A 25371-nucleotide genomic window follows, 5' to 3' on the forward strand; every position below is an offset into this window, starting at 1 on the left:
GCCCAGCAGTTTTTAAGAACTGTGATACTCTAAAGAAAAAAATAGCCTTTTTTTCAGTTAAGTACAGTAGGCAGAGGTTACAGGACAATAGTTAGAGTGTGGTCTTAAAGGAAGCCACAGAAATACTATTGGGAATTGAAGCGACACCTGGGAAATGTACAAGAATATCTCAGTGTGACTGAGGGGAAGGAGAAAGGACACAGGGTTTAGTCGAGTTTAATAGAGTTTTGTATTTCATAGAGGTTTAAATAGATCAACTCGATCTGTTAATTGGGTAGGTTTTCAGCTTACTTGGAGACACATTTTCAAACTCTAGGAATTTTTAAAAATCAAATCATAGTACATATACATCAGGTAACAATCAAAGGAAACCCTGAACTAACAGATATCAAGACACTCCTTGCTTATACTTTTGAGAAAGAAAGCTTGAGTTCTTTTCCCTGTCTTTTCGTCCTACCCATCCTACCTTAGCAAGCTAGAGAAGTAGTATCAGCTCCATAGTGTTACACTGGGTTCCCCTAGGGACAAACCTGCTTCCCCATCCTGAATGAACCATCGCTTCTTCCCTAGTTCACGTTTTCCTTGCTCTTTAAATATCTCAGTTCTTGTCTGGGAATTCAGATATACTGTCAGAGTTTCTTCCCTGAAGAAGATGTCAGTGTTCTCAGACCAACTGCCCTAATGTGGAGTTTAGAGGTCAAAGACCATGTCTGTTTACATGGTCCCTATCTATCTATCTATCTATCTACCTATCTTCCCTCCACTAACAACAACTGCACTCCAAGGGAATGGAGCCTTGGAAGAGGAGCTGTAGTGAGGAATTAGGTAAATATCAGATCTAATCCATCACCTTCCAGTAAACTTTTATTACCTCTAAAATTTTCAACTAAATTCGTTAAGGGGTAGGAACTCCACCAGGGTATGCCATAAACATTGGAAAAGTTAGTTGAAATCCATGAGTGGATTTAATGCCCCTCTGTCTTATTCAGTTCTTTACTTGGAGTTAGGGGCATCTTAAGTTTTCTTCTGCCCAATAAATGTATTTGTGTTTATTATATCACATTAGTATTTTATAATTGTGGTATAATCAACTCTGGCCCAAGTAAAGGATAGGCAGATAGCTGCTGCAGCCTCATTTCAGCAACCTTTGTGTTCTCACAGTCCTGGCTGCCATCCCTGTTTCCAATGTACAGGGCAGACAGAAAGGAGTGAAATAAGAATTATGTACCTAACACTAGCAAGAGGATGATGATGATATTTTTTATTTTACCGTTTTTGTATGTGTATATCTATATGAACATGAAGGATTCATACAGGTTGATAAGAAACCAGTAAGATAAACAGGCCAAAAAATGATCATATAATTCATAAAAGAACTAAAACAATCAACAAACTTCAAGTTGTACTTTGTAATTAAATTAGAAAAAATATATATTTTAAACAAAACCAAGTGCTAAGTGAAGACCCAATGTAACTGGCACCAATTATCCACATGTATCAAGAACCAGGAAAATGTTCTTTGTCCTTGATCAACAGTTCCGCTTGAGGAAAATCTGTCCTCAGGGCCTAGCCTGGGACCTGGTACACAGTAGACACTTAACAAATATTTGCTGAATACACAAATACTTATATTTTTAAAACTGGAAACAATCCTTACCTAACAACAGGGAAACTAAACATTACGGGACCACTAAACAAGGTACTTATAAATATCATGCAGTAAAATGGAAATTATTTGTCAAAATATTCAATGAAAAAATGGGTGTTATGTGTATAATTGTTCTTAAAAGCTTCATGGGGAAAAGACTGGAACAAAAATATATACCGAAATGCTCACAGTGGTTGCAAGGTTTCTCAGCCTTGGCACTGTTGACATTTTGGGACAGATAGTTCTTTGCTGTGGGGGCTGTCCTGTGCATTGTAGGAGGTTTAGCAGCATCCCTGGCCTCTACTCACTAGATAGTAGCAACCCTCTCTCCACCCTATTTTGACAACTAAAGATGTTTCCAGGCATTACCAGATGCTCCCTGGGTTAAGTGATGGAATAGTGGGTGACTTTCCCCTTGTTTTCTTATTTGCCATAATGTGGTAATATTATTTTAATAATGAAGAAAAAACAGAAAAATAAACACATGCCATTATTCTACCTCAACTCTGATGTTTGGGGTTCTGGAGTTCTTTCCATTATACTACTCCATCTGCCAAACTCTCTGCCGCTTGGCAAGATGAAATGGTTCATTAAATTTTGTTTTTATTTTTTTCTAATAAAAATAAAACATATTCATTGGTTTGAAAATCTGGACACAGGAAAACACCAAAGAAGTCATTCACAATCTCATCTCCCTTTTCTTCTTTTTCTCCCATCCTTTCTTCCTTTCGAAAACTATAAAGAGATAAATACCTGACTATTCTTCCTTTAATTTCGTTCCTAGATATAATTACTGTCAGCATCTTGGTATGGATTTTTCTGTAAATTTCCATGTCTAAATACACACACACAGATTATTTCTTTTTTAAACAAAAGTGGATTTCTGCTACATATACTGTTCTGCAACTTACTTTCTACATCTTTACAAAGTCAATACATCTACATGTATTCTTTCCTTAATGGTATTACATTATATGGACATACCAAAATTTATTTAACCATTTAGGCTATCTAGGGTTTTCCCAGTTTGGGGCTGGTATTAGCAATGCTAATCCTTTGGCGTCTATTGTTACATGCATGTGTTTTTGTTTTTGTAAGATATATTTCTCAGAGAGGAAGTGAAAGCTAATATGACATATACATTTAAGATTTTAATGGAGATTACCAAATTGCCCTTCCAAAAAAGGTTATACAACTTCACATTCCTACCATTAGTGGGTAAGGAAACCCATTTGTTCATATCCTCAGAAATGCTAAATATTAGGAAACTTTATAATTTTGATCAAGCTAATAAGTGAAAAATGGTGTCTCATATCTTATACTATTATTTTTTTCTTTATTGGTAAAATTGAGCATCGTTTCCTATGTTTAGATGTCATTTGTATTTCTTATTCTCTGAACTGTATATTAGAACCTTTGGCTCATTTTCCTGTTGGGTTGTGTGTACTTTTCTTATTGATTTTTAGGAGCTATTTATATATGCATGACATAAATCTTCTGCCTTACATATGTGTAACATTGATTAATTGATCAATTGTGAGTTTTTGTATGTATACAAAGGTCGAAGAGACCCTAAGGCAGAAAGCTGGCTTTCTTCTCAAAATGTAAATGTATGTATTACATGAGAGAGAAAATACATTAATAAATAAACAGATTTGCTGAACTATAGAACAAATCTCTATTTACTCCTCTACTGGAATATATGCTCCTAGAGGAGAGTGACTTTTCTTTCCTGTTCACTGCTGTATCCCTAATGCCTAAATTAGTGCCTGGCACAGAAAAACTACTCAATCAATGTTTGCTGAATCAAAGAATTGGTAGAATTTCAAGCAGGATGACACAATGAAGTGTAGAATCTAGGCAGATACCCCTGAAAGAGGGCTGTGAGTGAGTCACATCTTAATGTGAAGTGGTTGAATCCAACTGTTTCTCCTTCTCACTCCCCCTGCTACTAGTGGAATCAGTTTATTGAGGGAATGGAATTTATAATTTGGGATAAGCAAAGGACGAAAGAGGAGATTTTAGAAGGATGGAACCTGAGGGAGAACTGGCATGGTTGGGATAATAATGTGGAAGGCTTGAATAGTTAAAGGGTAGGATGAAAGCTGCTATTGGGGGGAAGAGGCATTGAAAGGTGGGAGATAATGGAAGTTAGATTCTCCTTGCTTTGAAATTTTGTATAGGGCAGGCTTGGATTTCTAGATATGTTACACTGCAGGAAAAAAACAAAAAGTAATTGAGAGGATTTTGGTGCAATATTTTCTTCTTGGTTTCTTTTGAGTGTACAAGTTTTTTTACAGGCCTTGTAATTAGAATTCTCATCATAGTACCTTTTTTTTTTCATTTAGCTTTATGTGGCTGTGGGATATTAAGTGAAGGTATTGAACTTCTAAATTCCCTGCTGTATTTCAGCACTTACAAATCAGTCATTGTCTGGTTATCAAAAGACAATTTCAATTAAAACTGCCAAGTCCCATAATGTCTGGATATTCAATTATTGAGTAAAGCAGTTTTCTTTTTGTGTTTTCCATAATTAGGTCATTCCAGAAAGATGAGGATATACAGTATCTTTACATTCATGGCTTACTGTTGTTTGCTGAAAGGTAAGACACCAAATCCTTTCATTAGGTTCTATAATTTAAATATTTTAACTATAAGATAAAAACTGAAATAATAAAATAGATATAATTTTTGTAGTGAAGACATTCTATTTTTCCTTCATTATAATTCATAAACATATTTCATAGACCTATTTCAATGGACAAAGATATAGGGAGTATGGACACATCTAAAGAAACAAAATTAACCCATATCCATTTATCCATTACTCATTATCCATTATCCATTTCCCAAGGGTAATTACTTAAAATATCTGAGGAAATGGCCTATGTGTATACTTTTATATGCTTGTTTTAAACAAGCAGGATCATTCTATCCACCTTGCTCTATGACCTGCTTTTCCCAGTGAGTATATTCTAAGGAAGAATTATAGTGTACATGCAGTGTCAGGGTAACACAGTACTGGCATCAGCCTGAGACCCTCCCTAAATCTCTGTACTCATCTACCTCTGGCCAGACAACTGATTAAGAGTTTCAGGCAGTATGTAGAGAGGACTATTGGAATCTATGATTTAGACTATGTAAAAAGCAATGAGTGGGGCTTCCCTGGTGGCGCAGTGGTTAAGAATCCGCCTGTCAATGCAGGGAACACGGGTTCGAGCCCTGATCAGGGATGATCCCACATGCCGCGGAGCAACTAGGCCCGTGTGCCACAACTACTGAGCCTGCGCTCTAGAGCCCGCGAGCCACAACTACTGAGCCTGCGTGCCACAACTACTGAAGCCCGCGTGCCCTAGAGCCTGTGCTCTGCACCAACAGAAGCCACCGCAATGAGAAGCCCGCACACCACAACGAAGAGTAGCCGCAACTAGAGAGACCCTGTGTGCAGCAACAAAGTCTCAAGGCAGCCAGAAGTAAATAAATAAATAAATATTTAAAAGAGAGCAGTCATCTTAAGTGGCCTGACAAGTTCTTCTTGCGGGATAAATCACTCTCTCCCAGTCAGTTTCCCATCCACAGAGAAGTATTGGAACTTGATCTTGTTTACAGCAGCTCTCTATCTCCTCTATTCCCTTCTCCAAGAGTCTCTTCCTGATGTTTGAATTTAGAAACCACAACTGTCTGCACTAGACCAAAAAAAAAAAAAAAAAAGCAATGAGTGTCCAGTCAAAGGACATTCTGGGGATGTCCACATGAAACAAAGTATCCCTTGTTATAAGCACCCCATTACCATGTAATATTTCTACAGTAGTGTATGTTTATGAATTTTGGGACTACAACTTGTTTAGCTAATTTTATTATTTTAACTCAGGAGTGAGATATACATCGTAAAACATGTCTCAAGCTCACTGGATAAAATATGTATTTCAGGGAAGTAAGTCCTTAAATGTAATTATCACATAAGTGATCAGATAAAGCTTTTATAAACCCTGCATTCATTCTATAAATTTTTTGAGGAATTTTCCGTCTTCTAAAGATTGGTCATCTTTCTTTTCAGCATTTACTATCACAGTTCCCAAGGACCTGTATGTGGTAGAATATGGCAGCAATGTGACATTGGAATGCAGATTTCCAGTAGACAAACAATTGAACCTGTTGGCATTAGTTGTTTACTGGGAAATGGAGGATAAGAAAATTATTCAGTTTGTGAATGGGGAGGAAGACCTGAATGTTCAACACAGTAGCTACAACCAGAGGGCCCTGCTGTTGAAGAACCAGCTCCCCTTGGGGAAGGCCGCACTTCAGATAACAGATGTGAAATTGCAGGATGCAGGAATTTACTGCTGCTTGATCAGCTATGGCGGTGCCGACTACAAGCGGATTACTTTGAAAGTCAATGGTAAGACCTATTACAGATAGACACAGCCTTTATTAAAACCATATCTCAGTGTTGAGAACTTTTCAATCTTGGAAGTCCAGCCTCACTTTCCACAGCAGCAGTCTGTTCATTCATTCATTCACATACTCATCCAATGAGCGTTGCTTGAGCACATCCTGTTTGATAGTCCCTGGAGATCCAGAGCCAAATGTGGCAGTCATGTTTCACAACATGTTCAGTTTTCCTAAAAATAAATTCCTAGGGCTTCCCTGGTGGTGCAGTGGTTGGGAGTCCGCCTGCCGATTCAGGGGGCACGGGTTCGTGCCCCGGTCTGGGAGGATCCCGCATGCCGCGGAGCGGCTGGGCCCATGAGCCATGGCCGCTGAGCCTGCGCGTCCGGAGCCTGTGCTCCACAACAGGAGAGGCCACGGCATGAAAGGCCCACGTACCGCAAAAAAAAAAAATTAAAAAAAATAAATAAAAAAGTAAATAAATTCCTAATCTTCACTTTTTTATTATTATAAAAGTAATATATATAAATATATATATATTTTTTCTTGCAAATAATTCGGAAACTGTGGAAGAGAATAAATGAACCACAAAAGTGTCTCTCCTCCCTTCACCACTATCTTCCATGGCATGCAAGGATAATAGTCACTATTTGTGTGTCCCTCCAAGAATTTTTAAATTCAATACTTATTTCTTAATTTTATGAGGTCTGCCAGCATTTTTTCTTTGAACCTCTCTATGTCAAATCCAAATAAATATATTAATGACAAACCCCATTGTAAGGTTCACATTCAAAAAGACTTGAAGTCAATCTATGAAGGCAAAAAATAATCATGTCAAGTATTGAATAAACTATTCTTCCTCAGAGACAGTATAAACTATGCTCACTAGGCATACATTCATCTTAAAAATCTGTACCATTTTTATCTTGGAGTATTGAAGAGGAACTGTGTCAAATTCCTGGTACTGACCTATAAATATGACATCAGGTCACCTGGATTCAAAGTTTTGGATTGTTTCTAGCTCAGTAAAGGAAAACACCTTAGCTGACCACCTCTGCTTTCACTGTTAAGATTCATAAAATTGAGAGCTGAAAGGATCCCAGGCAAGAGCAGCTAATCCAAACACCCAAAGAACAGCAATCCCCTGAAAGGATCTTCTACTCACATACTTCCTACAATGATACCCCTGTCATTTGGACCTTCCTTCTATAGCCTATTGTAATTACTTTCTGATATTGAGCTGAAATCTGCCATCTCTAGTCATAGTTTTGAGATTATCTGCTTGCTTCTTTTGTTTACATGGTGACCTTTTAATATGTGACTAGAATTAAATCATCATCCCTTGGTGTTTCTATTCCTGACCTAAGTACCATCAATCTGAATGTCAGGAATATAAATAGAAAAAGTTTACACTTATCATAAAGGGGTAACTAATCATTATAAAGTCAAAATCAAAATTATATAGGAATTAGGAGAAATGCATCTGTTTTATGGTACATTGCTGGGTCTCTAATTCTGGCTCAATTAATGCTACTGTTGTCAAAATGTCACTTGTCTTGTGAGGTAGATTTAATTTAATTGTATCTTACCATATGCTTCTCCATAACAGATATTCATGAAAGCAAGCTGATGGGATCCCAAGTTGGGATTTTTAACTTTTCTTCAGTCCATCAGCAAATATCAGGCATACTATGTTTCAAGGCATTAAAGAAATTATCAAGACTTAGCTCCATGAACAGCCAGCATTGCTGGATCTAGGGTAGGGAGGAAGAGCATAAGCCTGGCAGTCGGTTAGAAGGAAGTATAGAGTATATGTCTCTGCTTCCAGAAGAAGAGTCTCTCATCAGTCTTAGAGAGTATGCAGAGAGTGGAAAAGCTGTCCCTGTAGTGAAGAAGGGTGTTCTTCCAGGTTATCTGGGCTCTGTAATGTCCCTTGTGGATTTGTGATTTCCTTTGCTGTGGTTTGACACAATGGGAAATCTCTTGGCACTGATGGTTTTTCCAAGGAGGGGTCCTTGATGGAGCAAAGCAGATGACCAACCAGATTTGAGGATGTGATTTGTCTGACCATTCCATTTTGTACTATAAATTACTAATTTGGCATCCTAGTCCCACTCCATCTAGTTGTCATTTGCACATAGTGGTCTTGGAGGTCAAGTTGAGCTGCACTGAAAGCAAGTCAGCTACCAAGCTTCAATTGCACTGAGGCAGTGTCACCAAAGAAGTGTGGCCAGCTTGCATGAGCTTTACAACTCAGGGAAGTAGAACTCCTGAGTCACCTCCATATGCAAACGATTTCACAGTAACGCTGTCGGGCTTCGCTTCCCATCACTGCAAACATGTGGTAACACAGCTTCCCCATAGGGAGTTTACTCACCATGGGATTTTAAAGGTGAAGCATTTCAAAACTGAAATTTGAAAGAGTTTAGCTTTAGATTAACTCAATTATTATCCCTTTGGTGTTATTGCACCTTTCATGTTTGTTTAAATACCAGACTCTCAGGAATCTGACTTTCAGTTGAAAATGTTATTTTTCCTTAAACACTGAATCTAATAGCAGGGAAAATGAAGTGCCCATTTCTACTTTCAAGAACTTAAATGGGATGAGGCATTGAAAGAACAGAGTATGTATAGTTACCCTGATAAAGTCAATTTGCTCATATGGACCAAGGATTAACTGCTATCATTCTTCACCAACCCCATCTCTCCTCCAAATTCACCAACCAGCCCTGTTTAAGTTTTCCCTGTAGCATTAAATCCCCATCTAATATATCATGTAACATATCATATAAATGTACCTACATATTTTGTTTATTATCTCTCTCCTTCTTCTAGAATATATAGTCCACAAAGGCAGAGATTTCATCTATTTTATTTATTACTGTATCCCTAGGACTTGGCATATAAGAGTAGTAGGATGATAAGAACGCACAAAAATATATATGTTGAATGAATGAATGAATGGCATATTTCCTCAAATAGGATAAGCCTAAAAAATTTGAAACACGAACAGGTTTGGATACATGAAAATTTATTTCCAAGACTGTTCATCAGGAACTGTCAGTACTTTCTAAAGAATACCACATGAGTGCACTTTGCTAGTAGTAAGAAGAGGAAGAGCAGCTCTAGCAGTAAAAGCAGTAGTAATTAACACTTATATAGTACTTATGTGCCAGGGCCTATCCTAAGCACTTTGCCTATATTATCTCATTTAATCCTCAAGCGACTCTATGGAGTAGGAGCTTTATCATGTCTAAGATGCATGTTTTTCACATTTTGCTATCTCTGAAATCTGAGTGTGTCTTTCAGTAGGTGACATCTTAAGAGTCAGTGATATGTGGTGGTATTCTTCTCATTTCATGGCTGAGCAAACTGAGGTCCAAAGAAATTAAGTAATTTGCCAAGTTCATTAAACTATTAAGTGATAAAGCCAGGTTCTAAACTCAAGCAATCTGTCTCTGAAGTCTGTGCCCTTAACAACCAGGTTTATTTCCTGTATTTGTACCTCCAAAGTGTGTATTGAGTTGTATTTTTTTTTTTTTTGCGGTACGCGGGCCTCTCACTGTTGTGGCCTCTCCCATTGCGGAGCACAGGCTCCGGACGCATAGGCTCAGCGGCCATGGCTCACGGGCCCAGGCGCTCCATGGCGTGTGGGATCTTCCCGGACTGGGGCACGAACCCGTGTCCCCTGCATTGGCAGGCGGACTCTCAACCACTGTGCCACCAGGGAAGCCCTGAGTTGTATATTGACTTCAAAACTACTGTTAGCTTTTCGTTGTCCGGATGTAATAGTTGCATTAGAACATGTGTACGCTAGATCTAGTAAACCAGGAGTCTGCAAATGTTTTCGATTACCTACCCCATTAGTAAAGCATGTTAAACTAATATATGTATGTGTGTGTTTATAAAGAATGTACTTGTGCTAATATATGTTATATCATCAGAAATTGACATTTTTTAAAGGCAAAAGAAATTGAATATCACCAATTTCATATGGTTCAACATAATACATTGCACATTCTATAAATGTACAAAAATAGAAATTTTAAAAATATGAAATGAAAATTTAATAAACAATATTTTCAGTCTTACTAATTATGATGCTTCACTATAGTTAGCTAATATTTCAAGGCATAATATATCTTAGGTGAAATTTCGCATTAACAAAAATGGATGGTCTTGACAATCTTAAGGTTTTTTTAACCAATGCCTTGTCAGATCCAATTAGGTACTTGTTGTTTTACTTCATAAAGTCATGGTAAGAAGTATCACTCTTGCCATTTCCTTTTGGTTTTTGCTTGATTTATTGGTAATATATCCAGTCCTCAGTTTCTTTGTGGGAAACCTTTTAATTAGTTGTTCATTTTGTAAGCAGGTTAGTTTAGTTAAAATTAGATGAGAGAGACTTCCCTAGTGGTCCACTGGCTAAGACTCTGCACTCTCAACGCAGGGGGCCCAGGTTTGATCCCTGGTCAGGGAACTAGATCCCGCATGCCACAACTAAGACCCGACACAGCTAAATAAATAAATATTTAAAAAGAAATTATATGAGAGAACCTGAATATCTGTAATAATCCCAAACAAGTCACTGTCCTCCCTTAGGTGTTATAAAACTCCCCTATTCCTTTAAGACAAAGTGAGGCCCAGTGTCAATCAGTAAATCTCATTAAGCTTAGATTATTTCTTAATTGTTTTGATAAAAATACATATAAGTGGAGGTTCTAATATTTTCTTATTAAACCCAAATACATGTGCTCCACTTGAGAGACTAATAAAATGGGTATTTAATCAGTGAGTAGAATGAATCCGCTAATTTGTTGGGCCGTTAACGGTACAGTACATTTATACATATGCCCAGGCATGAAACAACATTCTTCTTTATTCTTATTCCATTAAAAATAATAATCAAAGGGTAAAAAAGCAAACATTTTACCCTTAAAGTTTACTATTCACTCTGATTTTAGGCTTGGAATTTTAATTGTCCAAAAATCAAGCTATGTGCTATATGAATTAGAACCTGTTATGGTAATATTATTTCATGAGGTATAATCAGTGGATTCCTTTTTAAAAGAATGCTTAAATATAATAGATAAAGGTTGAGGATTCAAGTACTCATGAGAACCATTATTTATATGTTTTGAAATTGTAATTATGTTGATTTCCAATGTTTTCATTGAACATAATATCATTATTTCAGTTTTGTTTGATCCTGGCTGTATTGTATTAAATCTCTGTGAATATATCATATCACAAAGCCATTGTTGTGTCTTTAGTAAAGGAATGGAGAATTAAGGCTCTAGGTGGACCATTAGTGGTTACACTAAAATATTAGGAGTAAAATAAAAATTGTGCCAACAGAATAATAACATGTTAACATACTTATCATGAATAAACATGAAAAAGTTCTTAGGCATTGTAAATGTACTAAATAATCTACTAGAATATTTAGTACATCTACTAGAATATTTAGTACATTTAATCCTAAAAGGGTCCCAAACTTACGATCTAAAATTTAATCAAAGTTTCTTCCTTGAGTATAATTAAATGATTTATTAAAATAACCAGCATAAAAAGTTTAAAAAATAAGTATCATAATATGGTATTCTAGATGAGATCCTAGAACAGAAAAAGGACATTAGGGAAAACTAGTGAAATGGAACAAAGTATAAAGTTTAGTTAATAGTACTGTACTAATGTTGGTTCCTTAGTTAGGATGAAAGTACCATGGTAATGTAAGATGGTAACAATAGAGGAAACGGGAGAGGTATGTGGGCACTCTGTACTATCTTTGCAACTTTTCTGTAAATCTAAAACTATTGTAAAATTTTTTAAAATGCATTTAAACTTTAAAAATTATCATGCAGGGAACACGTATCCACTTTTACAATGACGTTATACTATTTTCATACCTAATTTCTTATCATTTACCTAAAATTGGAAAAGTGAATGGCCCATCAAAATGAGATTTTCTGTTTATTAAATAAAGTCTAAGAAAACACTGACCAGCTGGAGATGTTCATGTTTATAAAGACAGCTTTACATCAACAAAGAGATAATAAATTTAAGAATTTGGCCCTTTGTAAAAACTGTAAAACTTTACTGCGAAACATATAAAGACTTGAGTAAATGGACAAACATATTTTATATTTAGATAGAAAGACTACTGGTTTAAAGATGACAATTCTCTTTTAATTAATCTATACATTTATCAATACTTTGAGCTCAATAAAAATAGCAATATGTTTTTTATAGCAAGGTAGTTGTTCCTTTAAGCCCAAACTTGGCCCAAGTATGAGTGGAAGAGTTGAGGCAGAACTACCAGGCATTCCCCACTGCTGAAACATCTGAAAATTAAGCTTATTTCTCTGAGAACAGCCTGGACTGGTATTCTTTCTAAGGTAGACAAGACCAAGCCACATGTCTAGTTCTGTGCTAAGTGAAAGCCATGCCTTCTTTTTGCTCATGACCTAGCTTCATACCGCAAAATCAACCAAACAATTTCTGTGGATCCAGTCACCTCTGAACATGAACTAATGTGTCAGGCTGAGGGTTACCCTGAGGCTGAAGTCATCTGGACAAGCAGTGACCACCGAGTCCTGAGTGGCAAAACCACCATTACCAGTTCCAAGAGGGAGGAGAAGCTTTTCAATGTGACCAGCACACTAAGAATCAACACAACAGCTAACGAGATTTTCTACTGCATTTTTCGGAGATTAGGTCATGAGGAAAACAGTACAGCTGAATTGGTCATCCCAGGTAATATTATGAATGTCTCAATTAAAATGTGCCTAGTACTGTCCCTTGGTACCTAGCCTGATGCCTGCTCATTGCAAGTTTTCATTGTTTGTTGAATGGATGAATAACACTGTATTTACAAAATGCATCCTACTTCCTCACCTCCATTCGTCCAAGTCATATTGCAACTTAATAAACATTCAGCAAATATTTATTGAATATGTGGTACGTGCCAGGCATTGGGGACTCAGTTAACACTCTCCAGGAAGTAGATAATAAAACAGGCAATCTCATTTTATGTAGGACATGCTCTTGTGGCTGGGGGATCTAGGGCAGCACCTGAGAGGAAGACTCAACTCAGACCAAGTTTCAGGAATCCAAATCTGAGCACATCAGAGCTGTTTCCTTCTTTCCAGGGTTTCTGTGGCAGGAAGCAAATGGAATGTACTTTCCTATCTTATTCCAAACGGGAGAGATCCTTCCTCCCCATCTGCCTCCTCCAAGGTAGTCTGCTTAGTGCGTAAGATATAAGGCTGTGTGTCCCTGGGCAAGCAACTTGACTTCTGTGTGTTTCACTTTTCTTATATAGTTATAACCTATTGGGCAATACCATCATAGGAATACATGAGCTACGGTGTATGAAAATAATTTGAGACTCTTGTTTGCGCAGAATCAACTATTTTATTTTTATCTCACTCTCCTATAGAAGTGGGTAAGGCAGGATACAGTCTAGTGAGAGGCTCAGACCTTTAGAGAAGGCGAGCTTGAGAGCATGATGTTAATATTGGTTTGGCCAAAAAGTTCGGTTAGTGAATCCGTTGTTCAGTGAAGTTCTTCGTGAAAATGAAAAATGTGTCTTTTATTTTTACTTAAAAGCGAGTGAACTTTTTGGCCAACCCAATATAAACCCAGAGGTTTATATTGTCTGCTTCTCAGAGGCACTTCTCACCACTCTCTCCCCCACTAGATGTTGAAAGTAAAGCTTAGGTACTTCAGAGAAAACAAATAAAAAATTGAATAGAAAAGGTAAACAATAGGAAAAAATAATCCAGGGTGGTCCTATGAACAAAAAGAACAAAAGAAGTTTAGAAAATTAAAGAGATGCTCTTACTGGGGTGTGAATCACTTTGGTAGGAGCTGCATTAGTATAATAGGTTCCTGTCATTTAAAAGCTATTTTATGATAACTTACTTGTGGGAAGACCTAGGGTTAACTCACCTAACTGCTCAGAATCTGTTTCCTCATCTGTAACCTGGGGATTTAAAAAATAAAAAATGGCACACCTAATTCATAAAGTTATTAACAGGCTCTGTAAACTGCAAGCTACTAGAGAAAAGCTGACTACAGCTTTAAAGCTTGAACTAGGTAGTCATGGATCATGGCTAATGGTGGGAGGTGGGAGTTAGCAGTCTCTGAGCATCATGTGCCATAAGACCCCTTTTCTTCCTGCATGGGACTGGAGACAGGTTGGTGAGAGGTGCCAATGATTAGATGTCCCAAGATGTTCAAACTGTGGAGAAAGAAAAGATAGCAAACAATGGTCCCAATCATGGCCACAGATATGGGGAAGCAGGAGCTCTTTGACAATGCCAGTTGGCCTTCATTTTCCATCTTTGCCATGTGCAGTAGGCTGCTACCTTTTATATTAAGGAATGCAGGAAGTGAAATAATCAAGGCTACCATATAATATTGAGTTGCCACTCCCTGTGAAAAGCACTTTATAAACATTAGCCTCACAAAAATTTCATTAGCATTTCCATTTTTTAGGCTGGTTAAAGGACTTACTGGAGATCTCAAAACTAGTGAGTGGCAGCAGAACTTAACCCCAGGTTCATCTTTCCAAAGTTTGGGCTGCTTCCACTTTTCCATGCTGCTCCCATTTTCATATCTGAGGTATCTCACTGTTCCAGCCACTCACTGGAAAGGAACTTATGGTATTTAAGAAAATTAACCTCATACTATCCTAAATTAAGCTTCAAAGATGATTATTCTCTTGCCCTTCCAAAGAAGATTTTATCTTTAGTTTCTTTTTATTTTGTTTTGTTTTTCAGAACCATATCCAGATCCAGCAAAAAAGAGGACTCACTTGGTGATTCTGGGAGCTCTCCTGTTGTTCCTTAGTGTAACCCTGACAATCATCTTCTATCTAAAAAGAGATGGTATTTCCTTTATTGTAATAGTCTCCATTGGGGTTGAGGAGAAGTGTATGAGAGTGCTACTGTTGTCACAATGGCACTTAGTGGGCAGAGCCAGGGATGCTAAATCTCCTGTAATCTGCAGAACAGTCCCATGTAACAGGGAGCTTTTCTACCCAAAATGCTAGAGGTGCCCCCAGCAGGAAACAGTGATTTATCAAATGGTTTCCTATTAGCTTTCCCTTCCAGGGCCAACTTTCAGTTATGCAAAGTAGGTTTTTAGTTACTGTTCTGCAGTATCACTTTCATTGAAGGGCGGCAGTGAACACTTGTAGTAACCTTTCCAAGGGGGTGAGAATTGGATCATGGCTGCAAGCAAACCTGACTTGCCTCTGCAAGGTAGCACAAAGACACTCCACTGTTTGATAGCAATTATAGTGAAGCTGTACAGGATTGCTGGGTGAAGATCGTGAGAGAAAGGTTGTGTATGGAGGTTGAAGAAAACCAAGTGTTAAACAATTTCTTTCCGTCATGCAAATAACCACAGACTTACAGAAGAGAAAAAGCTAAATGCCTGTTGGTTTCAGTTCAATTTGTCAAGCATTAGTTGCACTGTTATATTGAGCTGGTTTCTGGGACCTTTAAATAATAAAAATAGTTCTTTATGGAGAGCAGTGATACTTTTACCATAGAGTAGTTTGCAAGATTTCTGGCTGAGGGTGTTATATAGATTTTAAAATAATTTTAATGTGTGTATTTCTCTATTTACCCAAGGGGGCAATTAAAATTCAGGGAAACGTGGCTATTCAAATAATTTCCTTTCATTTTAAGATGATTCAGAGCGAACATTTCCCCAGTACTTTGAGAAGTACACCAAAGGATCTGATGATGATCTGTGTATAGAGTTATCTGATGACAAATAGGGAAGTGGAAAATGGAAGGGAATTCCAATAGTCGTTGAGAAATTCCCTACAACCCCTTAAGAGGTGGGTGGATCTGGGAAAGTGGTGTAATTGAGGGAGTGGAGGTCAGCTTCTTCTAATGAACAAGTACTTAACAGAACTGAGACAGCCAGAGTATAAGGATCAAGTTTCAGTGATAGGAAGACCTGAGATGGCTTTGATTTGTCCAAGGAAGTGGCTGTGGCCAACTTGCATTTCCATGTGAAAAATAATTAGTTGGCATTAGAAACGACTAGATAACCAGCGTATAATAAAGTATCTCAGAATATGGTACATCTCTGGGGGAAGAATGGAAAATATAAGTATATACTCCTGAATAAAATCTAGAAAATTTTGAATTAATTAAACTGTTGAATTAACCTCAGGGGTTGGGACTCCTGGAATATGGAAGTCTACCAGATTTCCTAAGGGATTAAAAATGTTTCATAGGAACCTGGGATTTAAACTTGAGTCACTGTGTGGGATGTAGAGTTGTGTTATATGGAAATAAAAATAATTTTTTTTTCAAGTGGAAGTGATGGATATGGAAAAATGTGGCACCCGAGATATGAACTCAAAGCAGCAAAATGGTAAGAATATTAGCAGGGATCGGAAGTTGAAGGAAAAGTAAACAAAAAGTTAAAGAACAAGGAGAAGGCTATCAGCCATAATCTCCCCTCATTTTACAGAATGCTGACTGTTGGAACTGCCAGCTCCTCTTTGCCTCACAACTCTGATATAAGAACTATTCCCACAGTCTGAGATTTAGGGATGGCAAAGGAGAATAGAGGGATGGCTCTTTGCGGAGGTGGGGGAAGGAGGCAGCTTCTCTCTGTTAGGTTTCTATTGCTCTGCATCCTAACATCTCCCTGCAACAGGGGACCGAAGTGATTTATGTGGATGGGTGATAGATAGATGGATGGATGGATGGATAGATAGATAGATAGATAGATAAAACGTGTATCAGGCACTGTGTGTACTGCTTCATGTGCAATACTTCAATCTCCTCCCTCCACAAAATCAAAGAGAATTTATTTATTTATTATCCTAGGATAATACTAGGATTATTCCCATTTTATAGTAGAGAAAACAGAGCGTCAAGAAGATAATATAAATTACCCAAGAACACAAATCTGGCAAAAATAAGGCGTTGGGGCCCACTAGCCTGACTATAGAACCTTACTCTTAACCTGTTCACTTAAATCCATTCCACAACAAATGTCTACATTTGTAGAAGTCCACAAAGACCTCACCCAGATGATTGAACTAAGAGGAAAGTTATATTAAGGTTTCTAATTCTTATTAATGTAATTAGAAACCACACTTCACAATGAGCCCAAGTTTAAAGTAGTCTAATTACCTTGGACAAGCTCAGGCATGTTTCGTTATGTAGTCCATAGCACTCATTTGTGTTGTAAAGCTAATTAATGAGTGTTGTTTGGAGCATCCTAGGGTGACAAACCATCCCAGTTTGCCCAGGACTAAGGGTTTTCTCAGAACATGGGTCTTTCAGTTTCACAACCAGGACAGTTCCTGGCAAACCAGGATGGTTGGTTACACTTTATCATGTAAGGGGAATTGGACATAAATATAATATGCTTCTTTCTCTTATTGCAAGGTTATTATATCATCTAGCAAATATAACTTATGTTTCTCATTTTCACTCTCCAGATACACAATTTGAGGAGACGTAATCCGACGTTGAAACTTCTGATCTTAAAGCAGGGATTCTCAGCCTGTGGTTTGAGTTCGTCAGGGCTAGGCATGACCAGAGGCATGCAATGGGCCAGTGGGCTGCAGATGATGTAGAACTTAAAAGGCCCAAGCTCTGAAAATGGAAGCTGGGAAAGAAGAAGAGAACAAAGGAAGAAGGAGTAAAAAAGGTAGCCTTAGCCTGGAAGGAAACCTTGGTACTTCAAAATGACTGGGAGACTCATCAATGCATATGAAAAGGGGAAAGGACACTTCTGAATGATAAATCTCCATGCAAATTATCCATCACTCATCCTAGGAAAACAGGTTGAGATTCCCTGATTTAATGGTCAGTTCCTGCAGAAGTGCCCTTTGCCTTCCCTCAGTGTTGATTTGTCTTCTGGGTAATTGAGAGTCCCAGTGTTGCAACAGTACTTAAGTATGAGTTATTTTTATTTATTTTAAGTCTGTGGGGTCTTGTCATGTGAGTGTGGTTGTGAGTGATTTCTTTTGAAGATATGCTGTATTAGAAGTTAAAATTATGTCACCAGACCAAACTTACTGCTTGATGACTTGTGTGTGTCCAGCAAAATATAGTATTTGTAAGTTGCTTGATATCCTCTATAACTATCAGTACATAGGAACCATAGAGAACAAACCATTGGTTTGTATAGGATATTACCTTATTTAACCCATTGATACTTTGACTGACTTGGATAATCTTATTCTCAGACCTCAAAGTAAGATACATTACCAAAATATGTTACGTTTAAGTATCAGCTTTACAACTATGTGTACACATAATCTCATTTCATTCCTGTAGCAGCTGTGTTGTAGCAAGCACTATTCTACCCATTTCACAGCTGAGGGAGCAAAGATAAAATAACATGCCCAAGACAATAAACAGCAGACCTCAGATATCTGAGACTGTCACCCACTGTCCTTTTATTTCTTTCTTTTAATTAAGGTGTAGTTGATTTACAATGTTGTGCCGATCTTTGCTGTACAGCAAAGTAACTCAGTTATACACATATACACATACTTTTTAAAATTTTTTAATTAAAAAATTTTTTTACCCACTGTCCTTTTAGAATACAATTTACAGCTCTGTTTTACTTTAAGAAATTCATTCATTCAGTGAACATTTAGGAAGCGCCCTACCATGTTAATCACTGTGCCAGGCAGAGTATACAGATGTGAGCAAGATAAAGCACTTCCCCTCGAGGAGCTCATAGTATCATGGGGACAGCAGTAAGAAAATGTATTGCTACAACATGGTGCATTATCATAGTATACGGTGTTCGAGGAGAATGCTTGTATGAGGAGGAAAGTCTAGAAATGCTGCCGAAGGAGGGGACGCTCTGGGTAGCCAGCCAGTGTGTTCCTGGACAGTTGAAAATACTTAAACATTTTAATAATCAAAGCAATTTTAGTTTATGAGATGTCAGATTTTTTAAAACTGTGGAAAACAGCTCTTGAATTCCTTTTCTATGACTATATTTACCCCTGATTTGTTTGCCTTTGCCATGCAATTTGATGTTTATTTATATAGTGCCTAGTATTGTCTAGCAGTTTTCTTTTTTATTTAAATGCAATTGAATTTTGAATTCATACTTTTTTATGATTCAAAATTCAAAAAGTCCAGTAGGAGACATTAAAAAGTCTCTATTCCATCCTCCTACTCATCTAGTTTCCCTTTCCAGAAGCAACAACACTTGTCTTTTGTTTATTTGTCTTCTAAAGATATTCTATGAACATATGTGGAAATGTTTGTAAAATGTGTATATATTTTTAGTTTTTGCTCTTTTTCACATAAGTAGTAATGCATTATGCGTCTTCTGTGCCCTTTGCTATTTTTATTTAATATACTATTTCTTATGTAGTAGACAGAACAAATTTGAAGTTCCCAGTGGCTGGGTACTATGTCTTGTTTGTTCTAGGTCATCTTTTCCATAGTCTCTTAGTATCTTTCATATGATGTAGTACATGCTAAAGAGTTACTACATCTACATTTAGACAACCAGCATTTGTCGAGTACTTGCTCTATGACTGTGTTTGGATTTGGTTTATTTTGTGTTTCTCAAAGAGAGAATGTGTTTCTCAAAATGGATTTTCCAGGGTACATGGGGTCAACCTGGCTCTAAAGGATGACTTTATTGCTAAGTCTGTATGACAGAATCATGTCTGGAACTTGTTTTTTTTCTGTTTTCTCTTGAGTATAAACTTGAATTCGGGGCTTCCCTGGTGGCACAGTGGTTGAGAGTCCGCCTGCCGATCTTCCCGGTTCGGGAAGATCCCACATGCTGCGGAGCGGCTGGGCCCGTGAGCCATGGCCGCTGAGCCTGTGCGTCCAGAGCCTATGCTCCACAACGGGAGAGGCCACAACAGTGAGAGGCCTGCGTACTGCAAAAAAAAAAAAAGAAACTTGAATTCAATGTTGCACTTGCAAAATTACATGTCCTTTTTGGAAATTCCAGTCAAGTACCTTGACCCTAGACCTTCATCTGTGCCAGAAAAGGCCTGTGATGCCTGTGAGCTGTGCCTGAACCCTTGAGTCCCACCAGTTCTCACCACTACACAGACCTCCTAATACATTGCTTTCCAAAAGTTCAGATGCCCTCTCAGGAGGTCCCAGAGTATTTCTTCCCTCTTGGCCATTTACCTGGATCACTGACAAGGAAGACCGTCTTTGCTTTGCCACATGTCAAGGCTGAAGAAACAGAATCTCCAATAGAACTTTTCCTGTTATCTTTTTGTACATGTTCATTTGCACAATATCCCTTGTTTGAGTGACAGTATCCTTTATTTGAGTGACAGTATCCTTTGTTTGTGTGAAGTACAAGTGAGGATTCTGGTTCAGCAAGACGTAAAGTCTATTTACTCCATTCCTAAATCTTAATGCCTTCTTGTGGTATGGGATTTGTAAGGCACTTTATCCCTTTGTCTTGTGTTTCATTGTAAATGATACAGGCAGAGATGATATCTAGTTCTGCAGTGGATTGTCACTGTTTACACCTGCATTAATTTAATAAAATATTCTTATTTATTTTGTTCTTCAGTGCACCCACATATCTATTTTCTTGTTTTCTACATGTTTTATAAGACCATTCCCAGTTCAACATCCCGATGGAGACAGTTACTTGTAACATCTTCAGCTACCTTCCTAGTTCTTTTTTTCATAGCTTCTATGTTTACACAGCATACTCTTGCATCCTGTGTGATGAAAAAATATCAAAAGAATTTTTTAAAGAATGCATTGAAAATTTTCATCCTTTCTCACTTGATAGCTTCCTTTAGGACAATACCAAGAAAAGAGTCAAAATTGTGTTGTCCAAATTGAAGATCTGAGGGAAGGGAGATGGGAGAGGAGTGGTCTTCAAGAGAACTATAGGGAAATGAAGGGGCTTTCCTTTACGAGAGTACTCTTCTCAGATCAGTAGATATGGATATGCAAGCCCATGCATACGAAGCTGGATGTATTTCAATCATGCGGTTCTGAAAAGGAAGTGAGAAACCTAGATTGAAGTCAAGTTGAGGATTAAGGCCTAGTTCAGGGTGGGACAGTAAGAAGATTTAATGTCAACTAATTTAATTACTTAGTCATCAGGCTTACTTTAAAGAGACTTTTGATCATTTCTCTAAACCAGACACTCTCAAAAGATAATGATGACTATTTCTAAGAATATGTCAGATTCTAGATGGTTCTAAAGAAAGAGTATCAGTATCTTTGTAGAAATGATGATGATATAATGTTTATGCCACTGCTGGGCAATGAAAGCAATAAAAATGCATGGTTGGCATCAGTATATTTCACCTTTCTGATCAATCTTCCTGGCTGGCTTTGGTGGTCATGGTTCTGGATGGACTTTTGTGACACTGGAAGGGTCCATACTGTAGGAAAGTTAGCTTGAAAATGTACCATAAGCTGTCATTAAGCTTTTACTCCAATCCCTTTTACAAGCATGTGACTATCTGCCATAAGTGGACCAAATATATTTTTATCTAAATATTTTAGAAAATTATAGATTATTACTATTTTAAAACTTAGAATTCAAAATTAGCTTTTTCACTGTAGATATCCCTGACCAAATTTGTGAAGGTAGATACATGCCGTTTTCGTACTTTTTTCCTACTCCAGGCCCACAAAGTTTCAAGGGAATTAATACTACAAATCAAATTACCCCTATATAATTTAAATATTTCCAGAATTATTTATATTTTAAAAGAGGTTAAAGTTTGACTAAACTGAAGCAATTGTTAGTGGTGGGGTTTTATCATTAATAATTATAATAATTACCATTTATTGAGCATGTACTGTATGTCAGGCACTGGGATTACACACATTATCTCATTAAATATCATGGGCTCGTGATAAAGTGTACCAAAAAAGTGCATCATGTTTACCTGGAGAGCTACCAAATCCAGAAAGTTAACGAAAACCGGAGCATTAAAAAGGCGAAAATAAGTAATTGCATAATTACAGTGATATTATGGGAAGCTTTTATTTATTTATTTATTTGTTTGCACCAGGTCTTAGTTGCGGCAGGCAAGCTCTTTAGTTGCAGCTTGTGGGCTCCTTAGTTGTGGCACATGGATCTCCTTAGTTGCGGCTCCAGAGCTCCTTAGTTGTGGCATGAATGTGGGATCTAGTTCCCTGACCAGGGATTGAACCCGGGCCCCCTGCACTGGGAGCGTGAAGTCTTATCCACTGTGCCACCAGGGAAGTCCCAGGAAGGTTTTTTTTTTTTTAAATAGAGTTTTTATTATAATTCTTGCTGATTATTTACTTAAATATTTTCCCTCAACAGAAAAATATAAAATGGCCATTTAAATGTTATATATATAAGACTATGACATTAATTTTGAATGGAGAGTAAGTTGTGGAACATTGGCTAAGATATACACTTCTCAGTTTCTTATTGTTGTGAAGCTATCGTATTTTGACTCCATTTTCTACCAATTTATGATCTGCCTGCAGATATTATAGTATAAAGATGCAACTTGGGGGGCAGGAGTTCTGAATATGCATTTCCATTCAAGGAAATATTATCAGTAAACAGATCCCCAACCTCCCCCTTCCAGTCAATGTGACCTCTCTAGGAGATCTCTTTTTGTAGAAAATGAAAGTGGCTAATACAATCTCACCAAGGAGAGAGTCAAGCTGGGGAGATGGGCAGCAGCCTCGAGTGTGGAGTGAAATCTCATCCATGATCCCAGGATTTAATTCCTCATCAGAGCTTTTCAGTCCATGTGGCAAACCAGGGGATGATCCAGAGGGGGATGGGAGGTCAAAAATGTTAAGAAGAGCTACCCACTTCAAGGATAGGCCTGAGGAAATAGGCAGCAGCATCCTGGTTGAAGGGGAGGTAAAGGGAGGTGAAGATCCACCCTGTCTCCAAACTTGCAATAATCTCTAGGCTGGAGACCAGCCAAAGGATCACACACTCTCACATTCACACTTTGAGACCCCTGGGGATGACTGCAATGGTGGCAGAACTGAGTTAGGACAGTGTTCCAGAGCCTACATTTTGGGGCAGGAAAATTCTCAAGAAATAAGTGGTTTACCAGATTAAGATTTTATGGCAGGATTGTGTCATACCTCAACATATTAATCTGATTTTTCTCTGTGTATGTCCCTCCACCTCTTCTCTCCCTCTTTGTTGCCTGAGGGTCGATTTTCCTCCCCAAGCCCATGCCAAAGCTGAAACCTAGAAAGTACCACTTTATTCCCTGAAATTCCACTCCCATTTCCCACAGTTCCATTACAAACATCTCAGTGGGTCAGGTAACTCATTGGACATCTTCTACATGCCAGGCATTTACAGGGCATTGTAGGGGAGTCAAAGATATTTAGTGTGGCTCATGCTATCATGGAGCTTACAGTCTAACTGAGGAAATGATATATAAATTTAGGAAGAATTAAGTAATAAATCAAGTGTTAGAAAAGATGAGACATTTTAAAAATGTCTCAAGACAGTGAGAAGAGAGGACAGCAAATGCTGTGAAATAGAGGAGGGAGGAAATAGTAAGGGTTAGAAAGCCTTCACCAAGGAAGCCAGATTCAACTTGGACCCTGGAGAGTGGAGAAGATGCCTAACTCTGATGTTTTGTGTCTTTGTCCATTTGGGCTGCTATAACAAAATACCACAGATTGGTAGCTTATAAACAGAATTTATTTCTCATCTTTCTGGAGACTGGGAAGTCCAAGATCAAGGTGCCAGCGTGGTTGTGTTCCAGCCAAGACCCTCTTCCTGGTTCACAGCTGGAACTTTCTCGCTGTGTCTTCACATAGTGGAAGGGGCAAGGGATCTCTGTGGGGTCTCTTTCATAAAAACACTAATCCCATTCATAAGAGCTCCACCCTCATAACCTAAGCACCTCCCAATGGCTCCATCATCCTAATAACCTCATCTTTGGGGGTTAGAATTTCAACATGTGAATTGGGAGGTGGGGCACAAACATTCAGATAATAGCAGTGTGGAAAGCAGTTTCTTTTCTTTTCATACAGGTTAAATTTAACAATCGAAGAAAATCTGTGATCCCTTACATTTACTTGATACAACCCTGAAAAGGATAATTTGGCAATATCTATCAAGTTATAAATGACCCAGAAATTCTACTTGCAGAAATTTACCCTACAGCTGTATTCTCATATGTGCAAAATGGCATATGCATAAGGATATTTATTGCAACTTTATTTATAATAGCAAAACACTGGAAACAACCCAAATGTCCGTCAATAGGGAACTGGTTAAATAAATGTGGTGGCACATCCAAACAACAGAATACTGTATTAGACAGCCACATCAAAAAATAAGGAAGAAAAAAAAAAATAAGGAAGTTTTTTTCTGTACTGACATGAAACAGATCTCCAAGATAGAGTACAATACGCTACACTTTGTAATTATATTAATTAGGTATACAACAACACATATACTATGAGCATTTACTTTCACAATAAGTAGTATGTATACTGTGTACACTTATTTTGTATATTATGTACACTATGCATCCTTTCAGATACAAATTTTGCACTTTTGAAAGGAAAAAATTAGATATATATTTCCTTGTATATGCAAAAAATATATATCTGAAAAGATGCATCTGAAACTGTTAAAACTGGTTGCCTTTGGGGTGGCATATTGGGTTTATGGTGGGAGAATTTTATTGGTTTTGACTTTTGAATCATATTATTACCTATTCCAAATAAACAAATTATAATTTTAAAAAATCTGAGCTCAATTATTTGCCTTCCAGGAACTTCCATGTACTTTTAAGGAAATGATAACTCTCATTAATGTATAAGGCCAAATACAAACATCAGAGGTGAGGGAGTTTGAACAACTGAATTCAGCCACTGCTGGATTTCAATCTGGACTTGAGCCCAGCTGTATTGAATTATTTTCTTTCATTTAATTTTTCCCTGTTTTTCACTGGTCTCACTCCCAGAACAGCCTCTAGTATGTGAAAGCATGATCAATTTATATATGAGCTCTGATTAAGCAGCTATGGGTTTGGATCCTCATGATAATAAAGGAAACTGTTATGAAAGAACAAATAGGCCAGGGGCTTCCCTGGTAGCACAGTGGTTGAGACTCCATGCTCCCAGTGCAGGAGGCCCGGGTTTGATCCCTGGTCTGGGAACTAGATCCCACATGCATGCTGCAACTAAGAGTTCGCATGCCACAACTGAGGAGCCTGCATGCCACAGCTAAGAAGGCTACAAGCCGCAACTAAGGAGCCAGCGAGCCGCAACTAAGGAGCCCACATGCCTCAACTAAGGAGCCCACAAGTCACAACTAAGGATCCCACCCAGTGCAACCAAATAAAT

General features: G+C 37.8%; 1 protein-coding gene across 3 annotated transcripts; it reads left to right on the top strand.

Annotated features, from left to right (window-relative positions):
* Positions 1–3846: 3846 nt before the first annotated feature.
* CD274 (CD274 molecule) lies at positions 3847–17970 on the top strand (the record flags this gene model as incomplete). Of its 3 annotated transcripts, XM_082843385.1 has the most annotated exons (5): positions 3847–4251; positions 5706–6047; positions 12509–12793; positions 14824–14931; positions 17520–17970. In XM_082843385.1, exons 1-5 carry the CDS (start codon positions 4200–4202, stop codon positions 17540–17542), a joined length of 810 nt encoding a protein of 269 aa, XP_082699511.1. In that variant the 5' UTR covers positions 3847–4199. The 3 variants fall into 3 exon arrangements, with proteins under 3 accessions (XP_082699511.1, XP_082699510.1, XP_082699512.1); XM_082843384.1 differs by lacking the exon at positions 17520–17970 and having other exon boundaries at positions 14824–15095; XM_082843386.1 differs by lacking the exons at positions 14824–14931; positions 17520–17970 and having other exon boundaries at positions 12509–12849.
* Positions 17971–25371: the final 7401 nt, after the last annotated feature.

This window comes from Leucopleurus acutus (genome assembly GCF_964270905.1).
Source record: "Leucopleurus acutus genome assembly, chromosome: 7".
Classification (NCBI taxonomy): domain Eukaryota; kingdom Metazoa; phylum Chordata; class Mammalia; order Artiodactyla; family Delphinidae; genus Leucopleurus; species Leucopleurus acutus.